Genomic DNA, 16,999 nt, shown 5'->3' on the forward strand with positions numbered 1-16,999 from the left:
AAAACAGTAAGTTTGTTAAACTAAAAAAAGCCATATGAAAATATTTTTGAGCCCCTGCAATTGTAAAAGCTAATGTTGCCCCTGGTCAAAGATGCATTGTACTTATAGTCCCAAAAAAACAGAGTATATGTTCAATGTAGTATCAAATTTAATGTATCAAGGGCAACAATTAACAAAATAATTGTTTATAATTTTATTGAGTAATAAATTAATATCAAAATAAGCAGTATTTTTATAATCCAGATGTATGATGGATTTTTTGGTTCTATTCTAGGTTCGTCATAAGTCTATTTTTAAGTTAGGGTTTAAAAAAAATTAGAAACTTCCCAATAAAAAGAAATTAATTAATAAATTACAAAAATTCTAAATACCTACCGAATGATTTTTCATAATTGATTTTATATTGTTAACATAATACTAATTTTTATGAATGAAGGTTTTAATTTAAAAACGGTTACAATTTATAGTAAAAGATATAAGTTATTAAAAATAATACTTAAAAAACATACTATTATATTTAAAATTATAAAACAAGAATTAAATTAGGTAAAAACAAAATATTTTTAATAGCAAAAAATAAAGACCGGTCTTTTTATTTAGAATCACGGTCTGGATTGATCTTTTTTCAAGGACATTTATTAGATTTTAAATTTTAATTACCGATTTCGCGATACCGTTTTTTGCTGAGACTTTTATATGTTAAATCGCTTATATGCTCGGAATACGACTTTTTGACGATTTGCAGAATGTGGGTGTCTATAGGGACTGCGCGAGTTTTGTTAAGAGACATCAAACATATGCAATCTGCCACCTCAATATAGAATAAAGATAATTATTTGAATTTGATATTAAAAAAATATATAAGTTGAGCTCGATTGGCTAAGAACTAATAAATCAATTTTTAATTTGAGTAATGAGTTGATCCACTTTCATAATTTTATGCCTATTATGATAAACCTTGGGCCCTATTCCTGGGATAAGCATGAGTTCTTTATGTGCAGTTTCATAAGTAGCCATGTGTCTTAAATTTTCCAGCCAATGATAGTGCTCCATTCCCGTACCCATATCAGATTTGCGTGTCTCGGCTAAATAAAGAAATTTAATTTATACTTTCATATCTTATTATTTTAAAAATAATATTATTTATAGTTAATATAAAAATTTTGCTAACTCCAAAGAATAATTATTAAATGGCGGTAACAAATCTTTATATTTCTTTCTCATTGTAATAAAATTTTTTTTATCTAAATAAAAAGATTTTCTATTATACCAGCAAATGTACAGCACAAATTATGCAAGTAATCCATAGAAATAAAAATGGAAATTATGTAATTTAAATATTTATTAAAACAATTGGGAAAACGAGAATAATTTTGTATAAAATTAATATGCATGTTTTTTCTTAAATAATTTTTTGCTTGATTTAATTTAAATAAAATATATCGAATTTTCAAATTTATATAAATTCATAATTTTTGTTAACTAATACCCCATTGCATTTGTTTGTTCTCAATGAATTTTGCTGCTTCGTGAACATATTTAGCTCTATAACCAAATCCCAATCGAGCCAAGTTAGAATGAACGTCTTCTCGCGAAAGTCGGTCCAGTGTTGGAAAAGAATAATATGTTTGATTTTCTAGGTCCCCCAACTAAATATCGTTCATAGGAGTTATAATATAGGAAATTTTGCAATTATTGGCACATTCAATTAGTGATTTGCTAAAAAGTAAAAAACTACATGATTTATAATAATAAATCATATTAAAAAATGTATTTTTTTGCAGTAAGTCGGGCATGTATTTATTGTACAATATCTAAAAGCAATATTTTTTATAATATTGAGGCTAAAAATTCCATAAGTTTTTTTATCGCCTTTATATTTATTTTAAAAAAGCGAATGAAACTGGGAATAATTTTTTAGATGGTGTATTACATAATAACTGATGATTTACATATAATTTTTCATTGTGTAAGTGAAAATATCGTATGATAAAAATTTTAAACGTTAAAATATGCATGTCTTAAAAATCTATTATATTTAAATAATCCTAGAAAGAACCTGAGATCTCCAATTGTTCTATATATAGGGTCATTCCATGTCAAATCAATCACTTTTCGGCTTCGATAAAAAAATGTAGGCTGATTATATGTTCACATATTATCATAAACAAAATTTTAGCGAATTAGCTATATTAGCGGAGATAACCGGGGTTAAAAATCTAAATTTTGCTTTTTACTGATCTAAATATGATCAAATATTGAATCTAATATCAATAGCTAAGTCAATAATGGATAATTATGGCGAAAACATCATAATTAATTTTTTTTAAATATGGGTCATCTTATGGTCAGTCGAAAATTTGAAATTAATATTTCGAAATGAATATGATCAAATTGTCCAAAGAAATCGGTATAAATATTGGTTGTTAATTTTTTTTGATATTATTAAATTTTTTATTGATATTATACATTTAGTAAATAAAATTGATATTATTGTAAAAAAAATATGAAGAAATAATCAATATGACTAACATTCTAAATGACTTCTATTTAATCATACATTTTTTTATACTAATAAATAATAAATTGTAGCTGTATTAGATACGCACCGAATTGTCGCCGCGCTGAATTGACGTTGCGCCGAATTGACGTGGAACCGTTTAAAAAATTTTATATAAAAAACTTTAAAACGGAACATGTGATATGAGTTTCATTTTTTCTAACGTAAAAAATCGCAATCAAAGATATAGATATTTATTATCTTCTAAATATAGCCATTATTTTAGTATGATTAATATTTTATTACTAAATAAACAGAATATATTCCTTTAAAAATTAAAATTATGTATAGCTCAAAAATATTGATTTATATTGAAATCAGATCATTTCAAAAATTTCTGTTTTGACCAAAAATTATCAATATCTCAAAAGCAGTTAAATTTTTTTACATAAATGCTGATTAGAAAAAATAAAATTAATCTATTTTCATTCGTTTTTTAAATTTTGATAATGAGTCCCACTCTAATTTTCTATATAATGGAAGTATTAAAAAAAATATGGATTAACCTCTGCTTTTAGATCTTGTACAATATAATGGCCGACAATTTAAAAAAAAATCAAAATTTTTTTTCCCAAAAATATATATATTCAGGCTTGTTAATTTATCCTTTTAAAAAGATCGAATCCCGATCACGATCTTTTCAAAAAAAGAGGACGAAATCCAGGATGGACTTTTTTTAAAAAAAAAGGATCGCGATCACAATCTTAATATTTTCTTATTTAAATTTCTGAAGGAAGTTGGTGATCGATGCAAAATTAACTAATATAAAAATAAATTAAATATGGTATAAATTTATTGTAATTGAATAATATAATATAAGTATAACAATTAGAATATATTTATTAATAATTAAAATTAGCCTTTAATAAATATTTTTCTAAGTTATTATCATTTAAATATCCACGTCTTTCATTAAGCACATGTTAGCTTTACTAAACAAGCGCTCCTAGGTGTGTTAGATTCAATATATATTTTTTTAAATTAACATAAGTATTAAAAAATTCATTGAATCATCATTTGAATAAAAAAAAATTATTAATAGAACGAGCATTTTGTGAAGTTTTTCCAAAAAAAGTATCTATTTCATCTATATATTCATTTGAAGCATCTGCATGTGGTTGATCCTGCATATTTTCCAAATGGGCAATTAACCTTTCTTTTACCAACAGATGTTGTGGCAGATTAATATAAGGCCAGTTTAGCTTAAATTTTGGATGAATTATTGCTGCCAATATGTTACTGTCATCATACAGTGAAGGAAATCTATATTAAGAAATGATGATTAATTTATTATTAAATAAGTGTTCATTCAAATAAATCAGGTATCTGCAAAACTTAGCACTTTCAAATTTAACAGTCAGGCCTGGTCCATAATCTGTATGGTATTTATGGTCATATCACAAATATTGATTAAATTTAATATTATATTTAGACTTTGAGGTTTTAACTACTAATCATTGACAAAGTTATTTTGTTCTTACATAAATATAGTTACTTCCATCCGTTTCACATAAAGTAAAATACTTATAATTATGAAATGGTAAAGGATTCTCATTCTCACGTATATCTTCACATCAATAGTAGATATAATATCTTCTAAATCTATAATGGAGGACATTATTATAACCTAGAATTTATTTATATTATATATAATATAATTAGAAAAAACTTGTAGGCTCTAAATCTCGTTCTAGATAAAATTTAGGAAATTGTTGAAATATAAAATATGGCGGAATGGAAGTTGATAAAATATGATGTAGATGGATATGTTTTTTAAAAAATAAATATTTTAATTTAATTTTCACGATTTTTATTTTATTTATTGCTTTTTAAGTAAAAAATTAATTTTTAAAAGAATCGGGATCGAATTTTAAAAAAAAGTTCTCGATCACGATCCTCAATTTAAGTCATGATCAAAAATCCGGGAAAATTGACAAATTTAGCATCGATAATCTTTTGATTCGATTCATTAACAAATCTGTATACTGTATGTTGTAATAATGCTATGTAAAATCATTAGTTTTTAGTAAATCAATAAATGAATGGAGGCCAATAATGATAAAAATAAGATATTTGACCCCGAATACCTTTAAAAATATAGGTATATAAGAGCTAAAATTTTGGCTTAGCCTTATTTATATATACCGAATTCTGAAATTTAAAGGGGTCGGCTGAAATGTTATTGTTTTGACATAGAATTAACCCTAGGAGGGACTTGTTGAGAACTAGTCCCGCCCACCTGATAACTCAGTCCAAAACGAGGTATCCTTTAGGTATCTTCACCATAATTTGGTAACAATCACTTTTTTTATAAAATACTATTAAGTAATGTTGTTAATCGACTAAATTTAGTCGACTAACTATTTCGACTAAAAACTTTAGCAACAAATTAGTCACTAAAACGACTAATTTAGTCGACTAAAAGAACTAATTAAGTCGACTAAAAGTACTAATTAAGTCGACTAAAAGTACTAATTAAGTCGACTAAAAGAACTAATTAAGTCGACTAAAAGAACTAATTAAGTCGACTAAAGTAGTCGACCCTTTTAGTCAGCTTAATCGACCCGTTTTAGTCGACTAATCAAATTTTTGAGCCTAATCGAAACTGCATAACTGTATAATCGGGGTTAGTGTGGTTAATTAGTCTAGTTTTTCAGACTACTTGAGATATCATAGAAGATGAACTAAAGTATATCTATCTTATCGTTATTTGTAATATTTTTTGAAGTTTTTGGAAGAGACGGTAAAATAATAAATTGTACATGCTAAATTAAAATTTCAGTGAAGAGTACCATAGAAAAATGGCAATAGTAATAATCGTTATTTTTGAACTTTTTTGAATTTTTTAGGTAAAAATATATGTTGTAAAGATGTAAAAATAAAATTTCAGTGAAGATGTACCATCATAGAAAAATACAATTGTCATAATCGTTATTTTTGAACCTTTTAAAGTAAATAGGTAAAATATATATTGAAAAGATGTTAAAATAAAATTTCGTGAAGATGCACCATAGAAAAGTGACAATTGTCATAATATTTATTTTTGAACTTTTTTAAAGTAAATAGGTAAAAATATATATTGTAAAGATGTTAAAATAAAATTTCAGTGAAGATGTACCATAGAAAAGTGACAATTGTCATAATATTTATTTTTGAATTTTTTTAAGCAAACTGGTAAAAATATTTATTGTAAAAACATGTTAAGATAAAATTTCAGTGAAGATGCACTATAGAAAAGTGACAATTGTCATAATATTCATTTTTAAACTTTTTTTAAAGCAAACTGGTAAATATATATTGTAAACATGTTTTAAAATATCAATGAAGATACCACAGAAAAGTGACAATTGTCAAATATTTATTTTTCAACTTTTTTGAATTTTTTTAAAGTAAATAAGTAAAAATATATATTGTAAAGATGTTAAAATAAAATTTCAGTGAAGATGTACCATAGAAAAGTGACAATTGTCATAATCGTTATTTTTGAACTTTTTTGAACTATTTTAAAGCAAACTGGTAAAAATATTTATTGTAAATATGTTAAGTTAAAATTTCAGTGAAGATGCACCATAGAAAAGTGACAATTGTCATAATATTTATTTTTAAACTTTTTTCAATTTTTTTCAAAGCAAACTGGTAAATATATATTGTAAACATGTTAAATTAAAATTTCAGTGAAGATACCGCAGAAAAGTGACAATTGTCATAATCGTTATTTTTGAACTTTTTCAGAGACCTGCAGAGGTACCATTTGCACGGCACGGCCCGGTTTTAAATTTTTTAAGCCCGGCCCGGATATTTTTTAAAAAAAATTTTTATGGCCCGGCCCGGATTTAAAAATTTAAGGCCCGGCCCGGATATTTTTAAAAAAAATTTTTTACGGCCCGGCCCGGCCCGGATTTTAAAATTTCAGGCCCGGCCCGGATATTTTTTAAAAAATTCAGGCCCAGCTTGGAATTTTTTAAAATTATATTCGACCTGGTATATACAAAAAATTCACCTATGAGGTATTTTATCATATTTTTCAGCGAGTATTATCGCTTATTATATAAAAAATGCATGTAAAAAGCTAATATTTTGAGAATATTATATTGAATTTATAAAAATTATAAAACTGTTATTTATAAAAATGGATATTTTGAGCATATACTATATTTTATATTGCATTTATAAAAATAAAACTAATATTCATAAAAATGGTAATAATATTTGTCATATACTATATTTTATATTACATTTAAAAAAAATAAAACTAATATTTAATTTATAAAAATGGAAAATATTTTGAGAATATAATATATTGTATTTAATTTACTATTTAATTTATAAAATAAAAATAAATCGCTATTTAAAAAAATGCATGTATAATAAATAGTATTTTGAAAATATAATCTAATTGCACAATATTAATATAATTTATTTTATAATATAAATTTTTAACAAAAGAAGATAATTGTATTATATAATATTGTAAAAAAAAATAATGAAAAATGTTGGATTAAAAACTTTCATGACTCAAGGTAAATATAATAAATGCAATAAATATTTGACAGTTTGCAAAGTAAAAAACCAGCATGATTGACGAAACCCTATACTCAAGAATGATATTAAATATTCACAAATTATCATGAAGAAAGAGAAGCATATCTACCTTTTCAGGTTGAAGATTACTTCTTCTTTCTTCAAGAATTCTCCCAGTAGTGGGAAAATTCCGCTCACAGCTTGCACTTAAAGCAGGAATTGCCAATTTTGCTAAAATTGGAAATTCGCTTTGATGAGCCGCCCACCACTCTAACAAATTATCCACCTTAAATGTTTTATCTATTATTTATGTAATTATAATATTCATCATCGGGTATTGACATATTTCCAGAATTACCATCGCCCCATTTATCATAAAACGATTCAGTTTGTTTAACAACAGTCGTAATTTGACTGGTCGATGGTATTTCATTTACTTCCTGAGCCTCTTGTAATTTAATATAATCTTTTATATAGTTTTCCGTCATTTTGCGATCTGTCCACTACATACGTAATTGCTTGAATCAGAGAAAAAGAGAAATAAAATGATACTTGTGTAAAACAAATTTTTCAATTAAAAAATGCTTTATATTAAGTAAAATCAATTACAAACTTTAAGAAGTGATAATTCTTTATTTGATTGTTTTGGTAAATTATATTCTAAAAATTTAGATATGAATTATAAAAAAATATATTAATAATACTTGAATATTGGGGCTTATTTAAGATATTCCTTTATTTGATTGTTTTGGTAAAATATGTTGTAAAAATTTAGATATGAATTATAAAAAAATATATTAATACTTTGAATAAATTTGCAGGAAATTAATAATTAGATCGATCTGTGGGTTGTTAGGTAGTGTTAACCATCACCCAATATTATATAAATCATAACTATAATATAATATAATCTTATAACCATTAACTCATAATGTAAAAATTTTTATAAAAAATATTAAGGCCCGGCCCGGGTTTAACAATCTTAAGCCCGGCCCGGCCGGGGTTTAACAATCTTAAGCCCGGCCCGGATATATTTTAAAAAAAATTTTTTAGGCCCGGCCCGGATATGTTTAAAAAATTTTTTTTAGGCCCGGCCCTGCAGGTCTCTGACTTTTTTAAAGCAAATTGGTAAAAATTTTTATTGTAAACATGTTAAGTTAAAATTTCAGTGAAGATGAACCATAGAAAAGTGACAATTGTCATAATCGTTATTTTTAAACTTTTTGAATTTTTTTAAAGCAAACTGGTAAAAATGTGATGTAAACGACAATTGTCATAATCGTTATTTTTCAACTTTTTTGAATTTTTTCAAAGCAAATAGGTAAAAATATTTATTGTAAACATGTTAAGTTAAAATTTTAATGAGGATGTACCATAAAAAATGATAATTGTCATAGTCGTTATTTATTATATTTTTTTGCCCAAATGATCTGAATTTTAACCCACGCCCCCCTTCTATCTAATTGGGCGGGCTAGCTAAATAATTTAAAAAGTACTAACGGACCTTTGAAAAATTTTAACAATGGGCTGGCCAACAAACAACTTACTTTTATTTGTTATTTAAAATATATTAGGCATTAAATAATATATGCTTCATAAATTTTTTTTATAAATATCAGATTATCGATAACTGTTGTGGATGTTATCGTCGGAAAAATTAATGAGATAAAAAAAACTTATTGGATTTGATTTGCAATTATAGGGTCGAAGTATTTCGTCCGATAATTGATCAAATTATAAACATCAGAACGGTTTTCTGCTAAAAGAGAGCTTATTTTGATTGTGCAATATTTACATCCTAGGCATTTTGATGAAATAATAGTAAAGGTATTTCTGAAAAGGCCTTGGAAAAACTGACACAATTGGCAAATATATTGAGTGTTAAATTACGTAAGAAATTGTGTTCATTTGTTTGTGAATTCAAAGATTTAATAGCAGAATTAAATGAAACGGACGATGATATCGTATGTGCAGGTGAGTAGTCTAATGAAAAAGTGCAATAAGATAATAACTTAGAATGTGAAATGTGATAATAAATGTAACAATTGTTTAATATGCGAGTTTGAAATTCTAAAGATATAATATGTACACAAGTTCATATACAAATTTATTTTTGACATATGAATTCATTTTAACTTTGTCATTTGCACAAGTTAATTGAGAGAGAACATTTAGTAAATTAAAAATTATAAAAAATAGGATGAGAATTAATATAGACGAAGAAAAATTAGGATCGTTTTTAATGTAAGTTGAATGAGAACTTTTAGTGGAGATTGAACTAGAAGATATTCTTGTTTATTTGCGCAAAAATTCAAAATAAGATTTATCAACGTAAAAATTATATATTATCTTAATTCTTTTATTTAAAAATCATGTAATTCAAATAAAAAAAAAATTTTTTAAAAAAATAAATATTGTTAATGGTGGAAAAAATGGTATTTTTTAAAAAAATAGGAACGCTTTTGAAACAAGAAAATTTGGAATCATTATTATTTTTGCATATTAGATGCTTAAAAAATTTGAAGAATGGGCATATTTAAATTTTATATGGGGGGCAGCGTGGTTAATTTTTTTATATGGGCAGGGCAAGACGAAAAGTCTATAAAAATTATTTAAATTTTATTTCACTCCAAGATTAAATATCTCTTATAACAATAACTAAAAATTCTGCATTCTTCTATGATAAAAAAATTCAAAGAAAGACACATTTAATTTAATTCAATTTTTTAATAAATAAACGTACCCATAATTTATTTTTATTAAAAATACGCAGTTACCATACAAAAAATAAAGAAGGAATTTTTTTTAAATAGAAATTAAAATAAAAGTTTTTTTAAAAATAATTTTTTTTTTAAAATACAAATTTTTTTAAAATAAAAATTTAAAACAAAAACTTACTGGTGCCATCAAGGCGCTATAATCATTGAAACTTAAAATAATAAATATAAAATACAAAAAAATAATGGTGCCACAAGGTCTATAATTCGAAAGGCTTGTTGGTAATACGAAAGGCTAAAAAATAATTGAAAATAAAAATAACAAAGAAAATGTTTAATGAGATATTTGATTGATTTATTGCTTTTTTTGGAGAAAAAATATTATAATAACATTACATTATAATATATTAAAAATATGGAAATTTTAAGATCTTTTTAATAATTCTTTGAAATAATTTGCGGTTTTTCAAAATTAATTTTATATTAATTTTTAAATTAATATTTTTAATTAAATTAATATTTGGTTATGATTTTATATATTAAGTAAGTATAAATATATTGTATTAATGATAAAGAAGTAAATGAGATATATAAATTTTTTAAGGATTTTTAGATGTATTTTTTTACGTTTCCGGTTCAAAAAATAATTTTTTTGTCGCGAAAGCATTTTAGAGGGGAAAGGCTAACATCTTAAACGTAAAAAAATACATCTTTTTGGATAGAGAATTTTAGTGTTGTTAAACGGATCGTTTTGAGCCGATTTTTAAAAACGGCTAACTCAATAATTTAGCTAGAAAAATATTGCCTAAGCCTCAAGATTTCGAAAATATATGTCTATACATTTGTTCCTTCTATGAGCAAAATCTTCAGGCTTGGGTAATATTTTTATGGATGAGGTATTGAGTTAGCCGTTTTTAAAAATCGGCTAACGAGCCGTTTAACAACACTAGAGAATTTAATTCTGAGTTCGATGATAATATTTATAATTACGATTAAGATGTTAGCCTTTCCCCTTTAAAATGCTTTCGCGACAAAGAAATTATTTTTTGAACCGGAACGTAAAAAAATATATCTAAGCGGTTTTGGATAGAGAATTTAATTCTGAGTTCAATGATATAATAATATTTAGTTTAAAATGTTAGCCTTTCCCCTTTAAAATGCTTTCGCGACAAAAAAATTATTTGAACCGGAAAAAAATACATCTAAAAATCCTTAATTTTATATTTCTCATTCACTTCTTTATCATTAATTACAATATATTTATACTTAATATATAAAATCATAACCAAATATTAATTTAATTAAAAATATTAATTTAAAAATAAAATTAATTTTTAAAAACAGCAAATTATTTCAAAGAATTATTGAAAAAATTGAAAAGATCTTAAAATTTCCATATTTTTAATATATTATAATGTACAATAAATAAAATCTCAAAATGTGATGATATTTTACTATATGAAAATAAAAATAATATTGACAATATATGGGTTTTCCATTTTTGAAAAAAAATTATTAAAAGAGGAAAAGATTTGTTTTGACTGTATGATCAATTGCGAGAAAAATTTTTTTTGAGGGAGAATTATGAAAATCGATTTTGTGGAAAAAGGTTTAGCTATCCCCCCCCCCCCCCCTTTTCCCCCATTTATTCTTAAATATTTTATACATATAATAACAAATTCAGTAACGTTTTATAATATTTTTAAAAAAAAATACATGTTCGCATTTTTAGGCGTGGCGATTAAAGGTGTGAACTCCGGGTATGAGAGTTACACCACTAACCAATTAACAAAACTCAATCTTTCTTTTATTTAAATAGTTTTCAAATCAAGAAATTTTTTTATGTATAATTGTAAATTTACAAATCAATCTCCTTACTTTCAAATTTTAATGTTTTGTTATGTAATTAAAAAGTGTTCTCTCCTCTATTAACCTCATCTACTCTTCTGTTGTGATTTAATCTTGGTGGATGCTACCTATTTCAAACATTGCATTTAAAATTTAATAATTGAATTTTCTTTGCTTTTGGGAAAACGGGTCAATCATATTTTTATTCACGTCGATGTTATAATCTTCCATGCAAATCAAATCTAAGAATTTTTTTAATCTCATTAGCTTCTCCCAAATATAATATCCACAACAGTTATCTGTACTTTGGTATTGAAAATGTTAAAATTTTATGAAACATATATTTTTCAATGTTTACCTAATAAATTTTAAATAACAAATAAAAGTAAAAATTTGTTAAACGGTCAGCTGGCAATTTTTAATATTATTTAGGTAGCTCGCCCAATGCGATAAATGGGCGTAGGCTAAAAGTCAGCTCGTTTCATCAAAAAAGTGAAAAATAAATATTATGACAATTGTCACTTTTCTATGGTAAATCTTAACTGAAATTTTAACTTAACATGTTTACAATAAATATTTTTACCTCTTTGTTTTAAAAAAAATCAAAAAAGTTCAAAAATAACGATTATGACAATTATCACTTTTCTATGGTACATCTCCACTATTTTAATTTATCATCTCTACAATATATATTTTTACCTATTCTTTTTAAAAAAATTCAAAAAAGATTATAAATAACGATTATGACAATTGTCATTTTTCTATGGTACATCTTCTTTGAAATTTTAATTTAACATCTTTACAATATATTTTTACCTATTTATTTTAATAAATTCAAAAATAAAAAATAGCGATTATGACAATTATCACTTTTCTATGGTACATCTTCACTGAAATTTTAACTTAACATGTTTACAATAAATATTTTTACCTCTTTGTTTTAAAAAAAATCAAAAAAGTTCAAAAATAACGATTATGACAATTATCACTTTTCTATGGTACATCTCCACTGAAATTTAATTTATTATCTCTACAATATATATTTTTACCTATTCTTTTTAAAAAATTTAAAAAAGATTATAAATAACGATTATGACAATTGTCACTTTTCAATGGTACTCTTCACTGTAAATTTAATATAACATGTTTACAATATATATTTTTATCTATTTTCTTTGAAAAAATTCAAAAAAGTTCACAAATGTACTATAGAAAAGTGACAATTGCCATAATCGTTATTTTTGAACTTTTTAAATTTATTTAAAGTAAATAAGTAAAAATATATATGGTAAAGATGTTAAAATAAAATTTCAGTGAAGAAGATGTACCATAGAAAAATGACAATTGTCATAATCGTTTTTTGTGAACTTTTTTGAATTTTTACTTATTTACTTTAAATAAATTTAAAAAAGTTCAAAAATAACGATTATGGCAATTGTCACTTTTCTATAGTACATCTTCACTAAAATTTTATTTTAACATCTTTACAAAACATATTTTTACCTATTTACTTTAAAATAACTCAAAAAACTTCAAAAATAACGATTATGACAATTGTCACTTTTCTATGATACATCCTAATTTAAATTTTAATTTAACATGTATATTTTTGCCCATTTGATCCAAAAAAATTAAGAAAAACAAAAAATTATTAAAAATAACGAATATGAGATTTGTGACTTTTCTATGGTTTATCTGGAAGAACTAGACTAACCCCGACTATAGAGTGGTTAGGTTCAGTTAGGCTCAAAAATTTGATTTAGTCGACTAAATTAATCGATTAAGCATGTAGACTAAATGGGGTCGACTATGGTGACTAAATTAGTTGTTTTAGTCGACTATATTAGTTGTTTTAGTCAACTATATTAGTTATTTTATCGACTATATTAGTCGTTTTAGTCGACTAATTAACAACACTACTATTAAGTAAAGGTTGTACAATTACAAATGATAGAAATTGAAATTTTCGGTTAGGGTTATGTTGATCGGAAAAAAGTATTGCTGATTTGAGGTTAACTTTACAAGAGGCTTTTATAATAAAAAAATGGTAAATAGCGGCTGATCAAAACAAAAACTGACAGTCACTATGCACACACCAAAATTATATTAAAATTAATTTCCATTTTACGTTGTTAAAAATAATCTTTTATATCTAATTGAGGCGTCCGCTCCCTTTTCCCTGTTGAATTAGCCTAACTAGCTTGCTCAAATTCTAAAAAGTTCTTCGACTATTTTAAATTTCTGGTTCCTTGAGAAATAATAACTAATATATTATAGATAGATAACCTTTTCTCCAAAGTGTATACATAAGCTCTCAACCATTTTCCTGATCCGGGCAACGTTGTTGTTCGACGAACAAATAAATGAAAAAATATTCTCGATGATATTTTGTCTCAATATTCGAAGACCCTTGTAACGTTGGATCATGGGTTTTATGTGATCATCTTTGGCTATCCAGGATAGTATATGTTGCTCAATGTCAATGTCCAAGCTAAAATAATCTAAAATTTTTTTTTAAAAGGCCCTTTATTTATTATTTAGTTTCTAGAAACCCTTACCTATGAAAAATAAGATATCATGAAGTTCATATAGATTATATTAATTAAATTTAGCTTTCGATGAGTAGGGTTGGGCAGTAACGCAAATACTTGTATTTACGAATTAAATATTCCTTTTTTATTTAGTATTTATTTGAATATTTTAGAAAGTATTTGTATGTTAAATACTAAAAAAATAAAAAGTATTTTGTATTTATTACAATTTCGTGATTTTCACACGAATACAAATACTTTTATTATAAAATAAATTGTGTAAATCCAGTTTTTTAATTTAAATTTGTGATCCGAATTAGAGAAAAAATTATCATCTTCCATTTTAAATCCTATTTTATTTTTAAAATGAGTATTACCTTACCGAAAATAAAAGTTTTTTGAAGAATAGAATATATGGTATAGTAAATGAAGAAATAGAAAGCTATTAAGTTCATAATATTTTTGCAGGGATTCTGTTACAATGTCAACATTCTTTAAATGTAATTTGACAATTTTAGATAGAATTTTTCCCAAAATATCATCAAAAATCAATAACATAGTGAAAGCCTAGTATCTGCTTAACTAAAAATTAAACCAAAAATATAATTGGAGCGATTTAATTATCCATTTAAAAGTATTTATACTTCTTACGTTATATGTGAGAAGCTAAATATCTCAAGATTCAGTGATAATGAACTAGAGTATTTGGGATAGTGTTGTTAAACGACCCTATTAAATTTTAGCAAAAATAATATTATGTAAGCCTGGAAATTTTGCTCACAGGTGACAGAAAGATTTGGACTTCTATTTGCCAAATTTTGAGGCTTACATAATATTATTTTGTCTAAAATCTTAATCGAGCTAAATCGACCCAAATCGGGTAGTTTAATAACATTAATTTGGGAGAATATTAAGACCCATTAGCTTTGACAATTGACATTACATGGTCAAAAGCTATTATGGGAACTTGTACCTATTCTATTTGTCATAAAAAGAGATATTGCAAAACTAGAATTATCTGATTTTTATATTGCAAATATGGTTAGAAACCAATATTAAAAACGCAAAATAAACGAAATATTATATTGGTTCTAAAATATTAGTATTAGTTTATACAATATTTTCTATTTGTTATTTTGGTATTGGATTATATTGGTATTGATTTAAATTTAAATGATTAAAGATTTAAAGAATGAAAATAGTGATTTAAAAAAAACCTTAATTGAAGTTAAAATAAATATGGAAAGTAAACTATGAAGCATTACTATTTAAAAAAACAGGGCTGAGAACCAACTTTCGAGATTTTACTGAATCCGAATCATATTTTAAACAAGAATCAAATTCCTGAAAATATGAAAAATTTTGATTTAATCGTAAAATATTTTATATCAACAAACCGATACCAAACCAATCAAATAAAAAAAGTAAACACTTTGATTTTGAAACCTTTTATTTAACACATAAATATAGTAAATAAAACTTAAAAATATATAATTGTTTACATAAAATACAGTGCAAAAGACAGGAATTTATAAGTTAATGATAGTCACTACCAAGTAAAAGTATAGCAATTTTCTAAATACCAAAAAAATTTGCTAAATACCGACCAAAATTTAAAATGTAATAAGACCCTTATTATTTAATATATATTATAACGTAATCACGTAGTCGAGTCTGGCCCCTATATATCATCTCCCCAAGGACGGAACCACCAAGTTAGATTAAGAAAAAAAAACCTGATCATGACTGGGATTCGAACCCATAACCATCGGATTGATAAGCGACGCTCTTGCCGACTAGGCCACAGAGGCTTTCCAAATATCATGATTTTTCAAATATACATATATTATATATAAATTTGGTAGTGCCTTTCAAATGAAAAATAAACATAATACAAATTTGATAGCTATTACCTTAAAAGGTAGTGACTATCATTAACTGAATTTACAAGTATAATTTTAAAATGCGCATTCAATTTTTCAGGCATAGGCAAGCTTGTATAATTTTCATCTAATGAATAACGTTGGTCGAAAACGCTTCTTCAGTGCTAGTTGAAATTGTAAGGTAAACTCTGAAAATTTTCGAAAATATTGGATAAATTTTAATTTCCATCAGTTTAGTGGATTTGTTTATTTAAAAACGGCGGATTCGTCAATATACTTGTTTAACCATAACTTTCTTCAATCTGATATATTTTATCAAAAAATTCATTTTCTTGGATTCATTTTGTGTTTCATGTTCATCTAAATTGAAATTATTATTTATTCTATACATATTTACTCTTCCGTTAGATATTTTATGAGAATGAGGGTTTCTAAGCATTATGTTTAAATAAGTGTCTTGATTTTAGCGCGGATCAATCATTGTCGATTATTTATGTTTAATATCTATTCATTTAAGCTAAAAAAGCTAGCCGTAAAACAGCATTAAAATTATTGAATAATAGTTGAAATTGAGTATTTGCACATGAGGCCATGTCCATATCAAAAATAAATGGGATCAGAAATTCTTGATAAATTTCTATATTATTCCAGGCTAAGGCATTAATGTAACGTTGTTCATTGGTGTTTTGTAATCGATTGGAACATTTGATAGATTAAATTCCAACGAGTTAGTAAATCCAAACATATCAGAGGAATTTTTCATGTTGGATTCTTGTCAGGATACATATTTTCCAGTTTATAAAATTTTGATAGATTAAAAAAAATTTTTTAAGGTTTCATTTATAGGCTCTAGGGTGGCCATAACAGCCAAATGAAAAAAAGCATTTGCACATATCATCAGATAGTGGATTAGTAGAAAATTAATTGCACTAAAGAAAT

At 25.0% G+C, this 16,999-nt stretch overlaps 1 protein-coding gene across 4 annotated transcripts in view; it reads right to left on the minus strand.

The window, feature by feature from the left end:
* LOC135926025 (N-glycosylase/DNA lyase-like) overlaps positions 1-16,999 on the minus strand; it is a 72,305-nt gene that overhangs the window by 11,631 nt on the left and 43,675 nt on the right. For all 4 annotated transcript variants that reach the window (XR_010571992.1, XM_065462690.1, XM_065463491.1 and 1 more), the window contains 4 exons: positions 13,933-14,147; positions 1,490-1,649; positions 958-1,085; positions 661-811 (listed from right to left, as the gene is read on the minus strand). Coding sequence is in view for 3 of the 4 variants with exons in the window: in XM_065462690.1 (XP_065318762.1) it covers positions 661-811; positions 958-1,085; positions 1,490-1,649; positions 13,933-14,147 (654 nt within the window). In the remaining variant the exon portion in view is untranslated. The remainder of the gene's footprint in view (positions 1-660; positions 812-957; positions 1,086-1,489; positions 1,650-13,932; positions 14,148-16,999) is intronic.

Source organism: Gordionus sp. m RMFG-2023, chromosome 1, assembly GCF_954871325.1.
Source record: "Gordionus sp. m RMFG-2023 chromosome 1, tfGorSpeb1-WG-v2, whole genome shotgun sequence".
NCBI lineage: Eukaryota > Metazoa > Nematomorpha > Gordioida > Chordodea > Parachordodidae > Gordionus > Gordionus sp. m RMFG-2023.